This window comes from Brassica napus, chromosome A6, assembly GCF_020379485.1.
Source record: "Brassica napus cultivar Da-Ae chromosome A6, Da-Ae, whole genome shotgun sequence".
Lineage (NCBI taxonomy): Eukaryota > Viridiplantae > Streptophyta > Magnoliopsida > Brassicales > Brassicaceae > Brassica > Brassica napus.
In genome coordinates this window covers 24,592,529-24,608,746 of record NC_063439.1, presented here as the reverse complement: position 1 = coordinate 24,608,746, position 16,218 = coordinate 24,592,529, and the positions used below count along the sequence as shown (strand labels likewise).

Here is a 16,218-nt window from a genome sequence, read left to right as displayed (position 1 = left end):
TCTTCATATTGACGAGAGGTACGTGACTAATTTAGTAATTTCTAAATTTTTATAAAAACTAAAAAATTGTGATGAGAGCAGTATCACGTGTTGACATTATTAGGAGTCATTACGAGTTTGCTCTTCTTTTATGTTCACCAATCTTAATGATAGTCAGTTGAGACTGTTATTTTCGAAAAACTTGACTACATAAGTTTATGTAGTGATTTGAAGGAAAAGAAGCAAAAAGATCGATATTTCGTTAATAAGTATTTTCTATTCTATTCTTTTTGTTTCCTTACAAACCTTTTGTGAAACTTGATTGTTTAATGGAAGTTTATTTATTTTTATTACTGCTGTTATATGATTTTGGATTATATATAAACTATGTGATTTTCCTATGTTCATGCAAAGATATAAATATATACAAAATAATTAATAATTAATTAATTTTTAATTAATATATATATATATATATCATTATAAAAATTATTAGTTATTTTCTTTTATTTAGAAATTTTATTTTATTTGAAAACATATAAATATATATATCATATGTAAATAGTGTTTAAATAATATATTTATTTTAGTTATACATGCAATCTAGGTTTAAAAATTTCATTGATTTACTTAATTATTTTTGGGGTTTACTGAGTTGAATTTTTACTACAACTATTTGAATTTTAAATAGCTAAAATCATATTAAATTTTATTAAAATTTCATTTTTTTATTTTAGATTTTTAAATATATCTTTGTAATTTTTGTCATTTATTATGTATCCTTTTAATAAATTAAAATTGTATTATTTTAGAAAATATATTTTTTGAATCTATTGACAAACATAATTTATTAATTCTTATTAGTTATTTAGTTTAAAGTTAGTTGTAACATTAAGAATATATTAAATTATTAATATATAAAGCATATGGTTGATTTATATTATTAAAAATATTTTTTTCCACTTTTAATCTTTTGATCTAAACATATATATAGAAAATATTTTTGGCTGTTTTATTTTATTATTTATTATATTATTTAAGGTAAAATAAATTATCTTCTTTAAAAAATATATTCATTATTAGTTATTAAATAAAATATCTAAATTATATATATATAATTTCCATATTTTAATAGTTTAAGAAAACATTATGATAAAAAAGGAAATTAAAAGCAAAAAATTATGAAACAAAAAGGAAAAAAAATAAAAAAATTATAATAATGGCATTATGCATAATATTCTTAATTCATTAAGAATACTTTTGTAATTGACTACTCTAAAATTAACATGAAAACTACATATAGGAAACTGACTTCTCAAATAATATTATAGAGATATAAATACATATTTTTTTGAAATGACTTTGGGCATTATAATATGTTAGACCGGCACTGGTTGGACTGGCCAGGTTTCGTTTGTGCTTTTATAAATATCAGAGAAATAAAATGAGTGGAAAATGGGGAATTAATAAGAAAAGAAAGTATGTATATAGTGGCTCAAAAAAGGAAGAAAGAAAAGAGAGGTAGAACAGAAGACACTTCAAAAGCATGAATCTTCAAATATCATTTTCTTCATGCATCTAATTACTCTGTTTCTGACTTGATTAACTAGTAAACTCAGTTGGACTTTGGTACAAGGACTTCTATCAGAATGAGAACCCAATTTAGATCACATTTATTCAAACACGAAAAAAAACATTTGTTCATACGAGGCCACTTCTAAAATCCCCTATACTATATTTGCGAAGTGATTTTGCCACATGTCAATTCTACAATCAATTTCACAAAACAAATATGACATGGCTACTGAAATTGATGACATATCTTATAGCTTAATATGACATGGACAATTACATTTAATATTAATTTATATTTTTGGTAAACTTTTTAAAATATGGTAATATGTCATATATTACATTTAATGTCAATTTATATTTTTGGAAATTTTTTTAGAATATGAAAATAACTCATAAATCATCATTAAAATAAATATATTCAAATATGGCATTATAAATTTCGAAATATAATTTAATTAAAAAAATTTAAATTAAAAAATTTTATTACTAAAATTTTCAAAAATGAATACAATTTTTTTTAGAAAATTATAAAAATTTAATCAAAAATCATTATTTTCTTATATATCTACAAATTTTATAAATATTGTTTAATTTTAATTTTTGGTAATTATGCAACTTTTACAAATTTATTTAAAATATTTAATTAAAATAAATATATATATAAATATCTATCTAAGATTATAATTTCAAATATATACATGCATATTCTTAAATATAATTTTTATGTTTAATTAAATCAAATTTATATTAAAATATTGATACGAAAAAGAAAATTTACAGTATTAATAAAATTTTATTTTAAAATATAATTATATTTATCTGTTAAAAAATATTATAAATTTTTTTACTGCACATGGTGCATGAAGACACCAAGTATATATTCACTGATCATCAAAAAAATTTTAAAAGGCCGATTGCTGACTAAAGATTTCGACACAGTCGGAGATGGGCCTTATAACTAGGCCCATATTTCAAAAACAACGATTTGTATAAAGGCCTTACTAAAACCTTTGAATTGAGTCGGCAAACTAAAACGACGCCGTATCACTTTGGATCGGCCGTTCAACCGTGAATACTTATAAAAGATCCCTTGGCGGCAGCGTTTACCGGCAAAGTCGTTGCTCAGGTGCGGTGAAGAGAAAACATGGGAGTGCAAGGGCTTTGGGAGCTACTGGCTCCCGTTGGTCGCCGCGTCTCCGTCGAAACCCTAGCCGGGAAACGATTGGCTATCGGTACACACGATTAAAGCAACCTTCAATGTCTTCTTTATTCACTTTTACGAATCGACGAATGTTTGAATTGCAGATGCGAGTATATGGATGGTTCAGTTTATTAAGGCGATGCGAGACGAGAAGGGCGATATGGTTCAGAACGCTCACTTGATCGGTTTTTTCCGGAGGATTTGCAAACTTTTGTTCCTAAAGACTAAGCCTGTTTTCGTCTTTGACGGTGGCACTCCGGCGTTGAAACGCCGCACTGTCATTGCGCGTCGTCGTCAGCGTGAGAACGCTCAGACGAAAATTAGGAAAACCGCTGAGAAGTTGCTGCTTAATCGAGTCAGTTACTACTTTTGTTTTAATTTTATTATATGAGGAAGTTAGAATGTTTAGGAGATTAATCAAGTTTGAGTGAGTTGAGTGTGTTTTGGTGTTATAGCTCAAGGAGATGAGGCTTAAGGAACAAGCCAATGATCTTAAGAAGCAGAGACTACAGCAGAGTAAGAGTGCTGGAGATAAGAAGCGTGTATCGTCTGTATCTCTGCAAGAGCCTTTGCGAGGCTCTGCAGATGAAGATGGTGCAGGGGGCAGTTGTTTTCAGGAGGAAAAGATAGATGAGATGTAAGCAATAAATCTTGGTTTTTTTATTTATGTTGGTAGAAATGCTTTAACGATCTTAATTGATGTAGATCTTCAGCAACTATGGTCGGAGAAAGTGTCAGTGATGATGCTATGAAAATGTCTTCGGTAAGTGAATACTAACATGGAACTGCAAAGATAGTGTTTTGTGTCTACTTATGACCATTTTTTCATTAGTTAGGGTATTGTTGTTAGAATTTGTTGGTATGGCCTAAAACATCAAGATGTTCATTGCCCTTGAAACTTACTTGAAGTTAATCGTGATTTTCTTAGAATGGCGGAGTCTAGTATATATATTCCTGTTCTTTTTTATGCCATCTATCATGCATCTTGCGGCAGTTAATAGCTAGAATCTGGGACTTGTGTTTACGCTGTGTTGTGATGTGTTTCCAGTTAATGATATTTCTTTGCTTTTACTTACCCTTAGCATTGCATCTTTCGTAGTTTCATAATTATAGAAATTTGAAATAATGTTTATTAGACTTAGTACTTGCAAACAAACACGTTGTGTTGATTTGTAAATGGAATCTTTGTTCAATCCTAATCTTTATTGGGTGACTTGCAGAAGTATGATCCTAAGGGAAAAGGAGTTTTGTTGAACGAGGATGACCTAGATAACAGAATGAAGAGTAATCTTGAACAGGGTTGCTCAGCAGGGACGAAGGATTATCAGGAAAAGTTGGCTGAGATGTAAGCAGTAGTTGAGATATTGGTTGAAGATGTTTACTTGCTTGTACTCATTTTATGTTTTCTTGTCGTGGTTTAATATAGGTTGGCGGCATCCCTTGCAGCCGAAGAAGAGGGAACTTTTACTAACAAAGCATCGTCTTCAGCTGCAGAAATTCCATCTGAGGAAGAGGGTAGCGAAGAAGATGAGCAAATTCTTTTGGTAATCTGTGGTCACTTAAGTTATAGATCACTATTATTCAGGGGATATAAATTGGTTAAGTTGAAAATATTTTTTGTTAAGCAATTAGCACCAGTTGGGTGGACCTCTTCCTGAAAGTAAAAATTCCGTTCATCTGTGTGTAATCTTCATTACTATAATAAAGAAGCATGGCATTGTCTTTGGAATTATGTTTTCTGTCTATAGAAAGGAGTTATCTGATGCTTTACTGTCTTCATCTGCTAATACTGTTTTGTGTACTTTTCTAGCCAGCAATGAATGGGAATGTCGACCCAGCTGTTTTGGCTTCTCTTCCTCCATCCATGCAACTTGATCTTCTTGTTCAGGTAACTAACGATATTGACAGCATTTCTTCGCAGCATGTTGAGTTACAGTGACGTTTCAGTTTACAGTGACGTCTCAGTTTATTTGATAATTTTGTTACTCGTAGATGAGAGAAAAATTGATGTCAGAAAACCGGCAAAAGTACCAAAAGGTCAAGAAGGTGAGTCACTTAAATCACCGACACATTCTTCCTCCATTATGCATGAAGAGATACGGAATGACTGTAGAAGTATGTTGTTTTGTGACTGTATAGGCCCCTGAAAAGTTTTCCGAATTGCAAATAGAAGCATATCTCAAAACTGTAGCCTTCCGTCGAGAAATAAATGAAGTTCAGAGAAGTGCTGGTGGGAGGGCTGTCGGTGGTGTTCAAACTTCTAGGATAGCTTCTGAGGCGAACAGAGAGTTTATCTTCTCATCTTCTTTTTCTGGCGATAAAGAGTGAGTTGCAGTTTGTAGTCTAATAGAGAATAAGGTACTGTGGTATTAGAAAATGACTGATGTTTTGAATGTGTTCCAGAGTACTTGCGTCTGCCAGAGAAGGAAGAAATGATGGAAATGAGAAAAATACGCCACAACAGTCTTTGCCGGTCCCTGTTAAGAATATTTCTTCGGGGAATAAATCAGATGCTACTACCGAGTTGGAGAAAGATGAAACCGCGAATCCTGATGAAAATATTGAAGTTTATATAGATGAAAGGGGGCGTCTAAGAATAAGGAACAAACACATGGGGATCCAAATGACTCGTGATATCCAGAGAAACTTACATTTGATGAAAGAAAAGGAGAAAGCAGCTTTTGGTTCTACGTCGAACAATGATGATGAAACGTCCAACGCCTGGGAGAACTTTCCTTCTGAGGACCAGTTTCTAGAGAATTTACCTGTCAATAAAGATGATGTTATGAATCTAGATAATCCGAATGATGATTCCATGCTGCAAAATCAGTCTGCAATAGAGATATCATTTGAACATGATGGTGGTGGGAAAGATCTTGATGATGAAGATGATATGTTTCTTCGGTTGGCAGCGGGAGGACCAGTGACTATTAGTTCTGCAGAAAATGATCCCAAAGAAAACTCTTTGTCGTGGGCATCTGACAGTGATTGGGAAGAAGTGCCTGTTGAACAGAGTAGTGTTATCTCTAAGCTTGAAGTGAATTCAAGCAATCAGCATATTCCCGAGGATATTATTTCCGATGAAGAGGCAGCAAGGGAAGACACTACTTGTGAAAATGTCAGTAACTCCATGGAGAACGATACAGTAACAAAGTTCTCAAAAGGTTATTTGGAAGAAGAAGCTGATTTGCAAGAGGCTATCCAGAAAAGTCTTCTTGACTTGCATGATAAGGAATCCGAGGATCTCCTTGAAGAAAATCAAACCGTGGGGGTAAACCTAGTTGATGACAAGCCAACTCAGGATAGTCTGTGTTCTAGTGAAACCGTTGGTAAAGCTGAGGAAGAGGGAACTTTGGACGGAATACCAATCTTGAAAGCTAGTGGTGCTATAAATGAGCAGTCCAACACTTCGGTAACGGAAGATGGTCACATAGATATAACAAAACAAATTGGTACTCACCCGTCTTCCAGTTCTGACAACGTCAGACGTGCTGTGGGAAACGAAATGCCACAAGTAAAGCCAGTTATCTCACCCGAGAAATCATTTACTATTGCTAGTGAGAGCAGCATGGTGTCCACCATGGCTAAGCACAATAATGAAGATGGTTCTGAAAGTTTTGGTGGTGAATCTATCAAAGTGTCTCCTATGCCCATAGCTGATGAGGAGAGAATCAGTTCGCACATAGAGATACTCTATGACACAGATTCACAGCAAGAAACAAGGGAGGAAAATAAATTGGACCACCGCACTTTTAATATTGAGAGTTCAATAGATTTAGAAGAGAAAACCGTGCCTGTTGAACTTTCAGAAGCAATTTTGGAGGAGGAAATGCGAGTTCTTGATCAAGAATATGTAAATTTGGGTGATGAACAGAGGAAACTTGAGAGGAATGCTGAATCTGTTAGCAGTGAGATGTTTGCGGAAATCCAGGTTTGCCTATTGTCTTTTATTATACTTATGACCCATTGTCTCTTTATATGATCTTCTTGCAAACTTTTTAAAGTTTCTGTTTTGTTCGATATGACAACAAACTTGTAATGTTTTGTTGGTTTGATTTCGTTAGGAGCTACTCCAAATATTTGGGTTACCATACATCATAGCTCCCATGGAAGCAGAGGCACAGTGTGCATTTATGGAACAATCAAACCTTATTGATGGCATTGTCACTGACGATTCTGATGTATTCTTGTTTGGAGCAAGGAGTGTGTACAAAAATATATTTGATGATCGCAAGTATGTGGAGACATACTTTATGAAGGTGTGCATATCCGTCCTCAAATTCTCTTTTCACTTGTGTTTTTTAGAAATCATTTTTTTTGGCTGTGATGAGTTTATATCCCTCTTCAGTTTCGAATGAGCTTCCTTGTTGTCTTCTGTTATAGCATCTTATCCCTTGTGTTTTTTCACTAGTAGGTTGATTTATTTTCCTACTCTGTAACTAAGGTCTGATGATAATACCTCTAAACTCTTCTGATTTTCAGGACATTGAGAAGGAGCTTGGCTTGGGCAGAGATAAAATAATCCGCATGGCAATGCTGCTAGGAAGTGATTACACGGAAGGAATCAGGTTAGGAGAATTTTTAACTGAATAGGTCAATTCGCATTCTCTATGTAGTCTGTACTTGATATCGTAATTCTCTTGACATGCAGTGGAATTGGTATTGTCAATGCTATTGAAGTTGTTACTGCATTTCCAGAGGATGATGGGCTTCAAAAATTTCGTGAATGGGTTGAATCACCTGATCCAACCATTTTAGGCAAGACTGATGCAAAAGCAGGTTCCGGTGTAAAGAAGCGTGGATCTGGCTCCGCAGATAATGAAAGCACCTCAGGTGTCTCGGCTGATGACACACAAGAAATCAAGCAAATCTTCATGGATAAGCATGTATTGCTATTTTTCCTTGAACTTCAATATTTATTATGATCAAACTCATCAGAGTGTGACACAACCATTCTACTAATTTTGATTTTCCATTTAATATTACAGAGGAAGGTAAGCAAGAACTGGCACATTCCAGCTACTTTCCCTAGTGAAGCTGTTATTTCTGCCTACTTAAATCCACAAGTGGACCGGTCGACTGAGATTTTCTCATGGGGCAAGCCTGATCTCTTAGTTCTTAGAAAGTAAGTCCTTTCTCGACTTTGCATTTACATATGTATACGATCATCCTTGCTCTGTACCGAGTTTGAAACTAATACCAAGGAATTAAACACACACTCTTACTCCGTCTACCTTCTAGCTTCCTTCAAACAGTGTAACATAGTTTGGCAGTAACTAGTAGCCACCTAGGGCATGATAAGGATGTTAATGAATCCTAAATGGAAACACAAAATAAGTTGTATGATTTGGCCCCCTGTATAAAACAACTTGCACTTTATGAAACAACGTCATGCGTTCTGTAGTAATGTTTTCTTCTTTTTTTCTTTGGGTGAAGGCTATGCTGGGAAAAGTTTGGTTGGAACGGTAAGAAGACAGATGATCTGCTACTTCCTGTCTTGAAGGAGTACGAAAAACGCGAGGTCTGCATCTAGATTTGATCTTTTATTTTACGTAATTAGTATGTAGTATATATGACAATTTTTGTTCATTTCCTTGGTTTCCATGAAGACGCAACTTCGTATGGAAGCTTTCTATTCCTTCAGTGAAAGATTTGCAAAGATCCGTAGCAAAAGGATTAAAAAGGCTGTCAAAGGAATTGGCGGAGGTCTATCGTCAGAAGTGGTTGATCATAATCTCCAGGAAGGTCCAAGAAAGGGAAACAAGAAAAGACTCTCTCCCCATGAAACCGAAGATAATATTTCAGAGAAAGATTTAGGTAAAACCGATGAGAAGGAGAAAAACAAAAGGAAACGCTCTGAAAAACCATCTAGTAGTAGAAGCAGAGGCAGAGCTCAGAACAGAGGACGCGGAAGGGGCCGGAAAAACCTCATCCCTGAGCTATCAGACGGTAGTTCTGATGGTGAGGGTGATGACAATGATAATGAAGTTGGTTTGCAGGCACCTAATGAAGCAAAACCAGGAGGAAATCCTCATAAAGTGCGAAGGGTAAGTCTCTATATAGTCTTCGTACTGTGTATTTTGATTGATTTTGTGGTGTGTCTCACTTTGTTAATCTTTTGTTTCCAGTCAACACGATCTCGGAATCCTGTGAAGTACAGTGAGAAAGAAGATGATCAGTTGGACGAGTCGAGAGGCAATGGAGAATCCCTTAGTGAGAATTTGGACGATGATGATGATGATTTCCTCAAAAATTTAGGCAAATTAGGGAATGTCTCTGAAGAGAGAACACAGAATGAACCAACAACCATGGATGCATCGAATAACGATTGTCCTTCTGAAGACTATATTCAAATGGGAGGTGGTGGGTTCTGCGTAGATGAAGCTGAGACTGGAGGAGATGCTCATGTGGAGGATAAAGCTAGTGATGATTACAAAGTGATGGGTGGTGGATTCTGTGTTGATGAAGATGAAACAGGTAAGGAAGATGATGCGATGGATGAAGAGGTGTTAGAAACAGAGGATGTAAACAGCCAAAACAAAGCTAAACGTCAAAACGAGGATGCATCATTGGAGGAGTATGGTGGTGGCATTGAAATTGGGAATTCTTCAGCTGGAGGATTAAGTGCTATGCCTTTCTTGAAGAGAAAGAAGAGGAAGAACTGATTAAAGAAAATTGTGTATAAAGTAGAAGTAAAAAAATATTGTATGATTTTGAGATGTTTCTTTAATTGGTTCACTAACAAATAATTATGATGTGAATAGAATCTTTAAGATATAACTTCTTTGTTCAAAAAAAAAAGATATAACTTCTGCAAAAGGAAGAAAGTATCAAAAAAGTGGTTTTGTTGAAAACAATAAAGGTAAAGGGCAGAAAGAATTTGTGAAGAGAACGAGAATCAAAACTTCAAACATTTTTATTCGTCGACTCAGAGAGTTTTTCCTTTTACATTATAAATGTTTTAAATGTATTGATGTCGACGACATACGTTTGTTTCCTTGACATTCATCACATTTTATTCCCTCTATATTTGACCGCCAAACTTCAAATTTTTTCAAGTGTTTAGATTATACCCATATAACACCAATATATATTTATAGATTCTATTGTTGAAAGGTATCATCCATTCTTGGATATAATAAGTTGATATAAAGAGCTATGTTTGATGCCAATACAAACATTAGCAGCATGTACTCGAATTATTTAAAATTTTAGGTTTCTATTGTACTATTTCATTACTAACTTTATGCACTTGTCCTATGCCAGTGTTTGAAACTTTTGTTTACATTGATTAGTAAACCCTATTTTAAAATCTGCAAAAAAACTTCATACAGCTTGGTCACAACCCTAGCTAAGATATATGAAAATATTTGATTTGACTGAATATATATATCCAAGTTGCACTTTATTAGGAGACTTTTCCTGAAAAAGCAATACATTTTATGTCTTTACCTTTTATGGCTACATGCATGCAGTTCAAAGTTCGAACTATTAAAAGTATTTTAGCATGTTCTGCTAGATGTATAGGATGGTCAACCGATACATTGTATTAGTTTTTCAAAGATATGAAACAACTACTGGACGGATGGACGAAAAAAATCTGTGAATCGTAAATAGGTTAAGAAGTCTGAAGCATCACAAATAATGAAACGTTATAAATGTATCCACATGACCGGATCCCATTTAGTTTAAAACTAATATAACTACAATTCCAGCGTAATTTGAAGTTCAAATTTTATTGTTTGAAAAGAAGAATTATAGTTTGTAACTTTTTTTGGTATAAATGTTAAGATTTATAACCATTTTCTGAGTTTTACATTGTTGTGAAAAACACAACTTATTACAAAAGAGCAAAAGAGAGTAAAAAAGAGAGATAAAACTAGAGGGAGTTGAATTTACTATAGGGTGAAACAAACCAAAAGTACAACTCAAGAAGGGACGGGGAGACTGCAGTCACTCTTGCTGGGGTCAGCGACGCAAGTGATAACAGCCTATCCCGCATACAACGGTCCACGACCGTGAAGAAAGCCTCTTGAGTCAGCGACACGCCTCTGAAGATGCGAGCATTCCTTTGTAACAAGACTGTATTTTGCGGGAAGAATATCTCGAAAGAAGTGAGAGCTATAATTATTGAAAAACGACCAAGATTTGAGAACATGCTCCGTTCCCAAGCATCAGACACCATGCATCTTCAGTCTTCAATATCTTATCGTCGCTGTTTGCTATTATTATTATGCAACGATGGAATCGTGAAAATATATAATAAAATGGAATGTATGTAACTACAAAATAGTAAATACATAAAATATTAAGGAGCAAAATTACAAAAGAAATATGTATGTATTTCGAAGTTTTGTAAATATTATCCTGATTTTCATTAACATATGTTTACACATAAATATGATTGTCAAACCATTTCACTCTTACAATGATTTCCCTATATATATATATATATATATTACTATTTTGTTTTGTAGCTTCTCCCTATTTAATTACTAAATACTGTAAGTTTGTTGTCTAATGAAAACAATAGGTAACCGATAACAAATTATAGTCAATTTGTGTGTTTCAAAAATAAATATCTCTAACCAAGAAACAAATCAATCTTAGGGTTTAATCTTTAAAAACTTAGTTTATTAGTTTGTAATTTGAATCTAACTTGGAGAGACAGAGATGAGAGTGTGTCGTGACAAAAAGACAGATAAGCTAATTGTGCGGTGGACTTTACACATAATTTTGTCAGTCACGAGTCTTTCTTGTTCTAATGGCACCAAACCCTACTCTTGTTCTTTTCTTCTTTCTCTTTTTATTTTATTTTATTTGGATTCTAAAATGCATAGGTCTCTTTCTCTATTGACCATACCATTTTATGATTTTTATCTCATCTCTTCCTTTTCTCGTGATATATCTTTCTACTCTATGATTACGTGCAAATCAGGGCAATGATATATAAAGAGATGATGGTTGCATGCCCAATGATTTTATTGTAATGATCATGAGTTATCTATTGGATACAAACTTGACAACTATAATATTCAATTGACCGGTTGTAAACATCAAATTAGTTTATATTCCAGTCTGCAAATCATAGTTAACTAAAGATGTTTTGCACTACATATGCAAGTAAACAAATAGATAAAACAGCTTTCGGGACATGTGTATCTTTATGATTTTAAACATTTCCCGACCCGTGACTTGTTTTTATAAGATGATACTATTTTCTAAATGTGGACATCTAAAGAACTTATATTTCTTCTCATATTAACTTGCGACTATTGTTTTGTAGTTCTAAATTTCTCACCTAACGTGTTAATTACTATCGTACGTATAATGTAGAAATATAATTCATCTCTGTTCCAATGATTGTGATTTGTATCAGTTTAGGTGTTTAAAACAACTACTAACGTAACATGCTATTAGTTAGAATGGTCTGAGCTATCTACATTTTACTATGTACACGTGAAGACACATCCATTCAGAGAAAATCGAATAAACCGGAAAGTTTTGGTTAGACCGGAGCAAAACATGTGGTCCATTTTGGCAGGGATCATTTGTAACTCGATCTAGTTCTTGTCTTCTAGCTAACTTCAGAATCTTACAGTCACTTCGAGTTTCTTACCCATTGACAACTCTTCTCTTCTCTTCTCTCTCTCTCATCTATCTATCATCAAGATGCCATAACTCTCTCTCTCTCTTCCCCCTATCAAATTAGCTCAATCTCTCAACACATCAAGACCGAGAGAGAGAGAGACATTCTCACAATCCACCATAATGGGCGAACACAGAAGAAAAGTGATCTCATTAACTCTGTTCCTCGCAGTGACATTGATATCACTCATCAACGGTGATCTTGACTCAACCCAACTAAACGACGACGTGTTGGGTCTCATCGTCTTCAAATCAGACCTTCACGACCCATCTTCACACCTATCCTCTTGGAACGAAGACGACATCTCTCCTTGCTCGTGGACCTACGTCAAATGCAACCCCAAAACATCTCGCGTCACCGAGCTTTCCCTCTCCGGTTTATCCCTAACCGGAAAGATCGGTCGCGGGATCCAAAAGCTTCAGCATCTGAAGGTTCTCTCACTCTCCAACAACAACTTAACCGGAAACATCGCCGCTCTCTCGAACAACAACCGTCTTCAGAAGCTTGATCTTAGCCACAACAGCCTCTCCGGTCAAATCCCATCTTCTCTCACCTCCTTGAGACACCTCGACTTAACCGGAAACTCCTTCTCCGGTACACTCTCTGACGATGTCTTCACCAACTGTTCATCCCTCAGGCATCTCTCGCTCTCTCGCAACCGTCTCGAAGGTCAAATCCCGAGTGCTCTGTTTCGATGCTCTGTTTTGAACAGTCTCAACCTCTCAAGCAACCGTTTCTCCGGAAGCCCTAGCTTCGTGTCTGGATTCTGGAAGCTCGAGAGGCTAAGAACGTTAGATCTATCGTTCAACGCTCTCTCTGGTTCGATACCGTTGGGGATGCTCTATGTGCATAACTTGAAAGTGTTGCACTTACAAGGGAACCAGTTCTCAGGATCATTGCCTTCGGACATTGGACTGTGTCCTCATTTAAACAGAGTTGATCTCAGTTTCAACCGTTTCTCCGGGGAGATTCCGACAACTCTTCAGAGGCTGAGATCTTTAAATCATTTAGATTTATCCAAGAACATGCTCTCCGGTGGCTTCCCGGTTTGGATCGGTAACATGACCGGTTTAGTACATTTGGATGTCTCCAGCAATGTGTTAACCGGAAAGCTACCTTCTTCGATAAGTAACTTGAGGTCTCTAAAGGCTCTGATCTTGTCTGATAACAAACTCTCCAGCGAGATTCCGGAATCTTTGGAGTCTTGCAAAGAGCTTATGGTTGTTCAGCTCAAAGGCAATGGCTTCACCGGTAGCATTCCGGATGGTTTATTTGATCTTGGTTTGCAAGAAATGGATTTTTCAGGTAACGGTTTAACCGGTTCGATCCCGAGAGGGTCAAGCAGGCTATTTGAGTCACTTGTGAGGCTTGATCTTTCGCGTAATAGTCTCACTGGAAACATACCTGGTGAAGTAGGGCTATTCAGCAACTTGAGATACCTCAACTTGTCATGGAACCATTTCAACACAAGAGTTCCTCCAGAAATAGAGTTTCTACAGAACCTAACAGTTTTGGATCTAAGGAACGGTGCGTTGATCGGTTCGGTTCCAGCTGATATATGTGAGGCACAGAGTCTACAGATACTTCAGCTGGATGGTAACTCACTAACCGGTTCTATACCGGAAGGAATTGGAAACTGCTCTTCTCTTAAATTGTTGTAAGTCTCTACTAACTCATGTTTCATCTTTTTTAACAACGGTTCATTGTACTATCACAAACTACGAGTAATATTACATTAGACATTATGCACAATTATACTTATTTTATTTATTACAAATGTTTTCTACTTAACAATTATAATTTTTCTTTTTGTAGGAGTTTGTCACATAACAATCTTACTGGTCCTATCCCCAAGTCGCTTTCAAACTTAGAAGAGCTAAAGATTCTAAAGCTAGAAGCCAATAAGCTAAGCGGTGAAATACCAAAAGAGCTAGGAAAGTTGCAGAATCTGCTACTGGTTAACATATCGTTTAACCGACTCATCGGAAGGTTACCCTCAGGAGGTGTGTTCCAGAGCTTAGACCAGAGTTCTCTTCAAGGAAACTTAGGCATTTGTTCACCGTTGCTGAGAGGACCTTGCACACTGAATGTTCCAAAGCCTCTTGTCATTGATCCCAACTCCTACAGGAACGGTAATAGTAACGAGGAAGCATCCGGAAACCGACCAAGCAAGTTCCATGGTGGAATGTTCCTTAGTGTTTCAGTGATTGTAGCTATATCAGCAGCTATACTCATCGTCTCAGGAGTCATAATCATAACGCTGCTTAACGCATCGGTGAGAAGGAGACTTGCCTTTGTTGACACCGCGTTGGAGAGCATTTTCTCAGGGTCTTCGAGATCAGGAAGAAGCTTAGAGGCAGGGAAACTTGTTCTGTTAAACTCAAGAACTTCGCGGTCCTCGTCTTCATCTCAAGAGTTCGCTAGAAACCCTGAGTCTGTTCTCAATAAAGCTTCAAGAATAGGCGAAGGAGTCTTTGGTACGGTCTACAAGGCACCATTAGGAGACCAGGGGAGAAACTTGGCCGTCAAGAAACTTGTTCCATCCCCGATTATCGAAAACCTAGAAGATTTTGATCGAGAAGTCCGGATCTTGGCCAAAGCAAAGCACCCTAATCTAGTCTCCATGAAAGGGTATTACTGGACACCGGAGATGCAGCTTCTAGTATCGGAATACATCCCTAACGGTAACTTGCAGTCCAAGTTACACGAAAGGGAGCCCTCGACACCGCCACTTCCTTGGGACGCAAGATACAGAATCATACTCGGTACAGCCAAAGGACTCGCTTATCTCCACCACACGTTCCGTCCAGCAACCGTCCACTTCAACCTGAAGCCAACCAACATCCTCCTCGACGAAAAATACAACCCTAAAATCTCTGACTTCGGACTAGCTCGTCTTCTAACAACACAAGACGGGAACACGATGAACACCAACAGGTTTCAGAACGCTTTAGGTTACGTAGCGCCTGAGTTAGAGTGTCAGAACTTAAGGGTCAACGAGAAATGCGATGTTTACGGGTTTGGAGTTCTTATACTCGAACTCGTGACTGGTCGGAGACCCGTGGAGTATGGTGAAGATAGCTTTGTGATACTTAGCGATCATGTCCGAGTTCTGTTGGAACAAGGGAACGTGTTGGAGTGTATTGATCCTACCATGGAGGAAGAATACTCTGAGGATGAGGTTTTGCCTGTTCTGAAACTTGCTCTTGTCTGTACTTCTCAGATTCCTTCAAATAGGCCTACAATGGCGGAGATTGTTCAGATCTTGCAGGTCATCAGTTCTCCTGTTCCTCACCGGATACTGGATAGTTTCTGAAAAATGTTTGTGTTAATTGAATTTTTCCATTATGCAATATTTTCTTTCTTATTTTGACTTTTTGTAGAGATTGTTTTCTTTCACAATGGTACGTTTTCTCTTTTCTCGCTATGTCATCATGAATCATATTGACAATCATTGACCATTGTTATCATTAATAGGGGTTTTCCTGAGAATTTTCATGTGTTTGTTAGTTAGCAAATACTACAACGTACAATAATTACTGACACTGAAAAACTAACTTTTTTAAATTTGTTTCTGATCCTGGATTAGCAAGGACCGGCTCTGGGCCTAACCATGTGTTTTGGTATTGAAATTATAACATAGCAATGGGAGTTGTCTTCCTCCGGGATTCTCTCTACTTTGGCAGGTGAATAAAACTCACAGTTTTTACATCAACTAGTAGGTTTGCAATATTGGTGAGCGGATGGTCTTGATGTCTAGTGAATACAACTTGACTATTGCGTAATTTACGTAGTAACAAGTGAATCCATGATT

At 36.1% G+C, this 16,218-nt stretch overlaps 2 protein-coding genes across 3 annotated transcripts; both read left to right on the top strand.

Annotated features, from left to right (window-relative positions):
- The first annotated feature begins 2,577 nt into the window (after positions 1-2,577).
- On the top strand, positions 2,578-9,532 carry LOC106415222 (DNA repair protein UVH3). Of its 2 annotated transcripts, XM_013855866.3 has the most exons (17): positions 2,578-2,786; positions 2,860-3,110; positions 3,211-3,392; positions 3,461-3,518; positions 3,976-4,100; positions 4,182-4,299; positions 4,566-4,643; positions 4,748-4,801; positions 4,895-5,079; positions 5,159-6,686; positions 6,820-7,014; positions 7,238-7,323; positions 7,407-7,641; positions 7,744-7,880; positions 8,192-8,276; positions 8,365-8,802; positions 8,884-9,532. In XM_013855866.3, the coding sequence occupies exons 1-17, from the start codon at positions 2,699-2,701 to the stop codon at positions 9,418-9,420; spliced, it is 4,380 nt and encodes a 1,459-aa protein (XP_013711320.1). In that variant the 5' UTR covers positions 2,578-2,698; the 3' UTR covers positions 9,421-9,532. The 2 variants fall into 2 exon arrangements, with proteins under 2 accessions (XP_013711320.1, XP_013711321.1); XM_013855867.3 differs by lacking the exons at positions 2,578-2,786; positions 2,860-3,110; positions 3,211-3,392; positions 3,461-3,518 and having other exon boundaries at positions 4,085-4,100; positions 4,570-4,643.
- A 2,836-nt stretch (positions 9,533-12,368) lies between these two features.
- On the top strand, positions 12,369-15,896 carry LOC106415139 (probably inactive leucine-rich repeat receptor-like protein kinase At3g28040). Its single transcript, XM_013855768.3, has 2 exons — positions 12,369-14,061; positions 14,220-15,896. The coding sequence occupies exons 1-2, from the start codon at positions 12,527-12,529 to the stop codon at positions 15,718-15,720; spliced, it is 3,036 nt and encodes a 1,011-aa protein (XP_013711222.2). The 5' UTR covers positions 12,369-12,526; the 3' UTR covers positions 15,721-15,896.
- Positions 15,897-16,218: the final 322 nt, after the last annotated feature.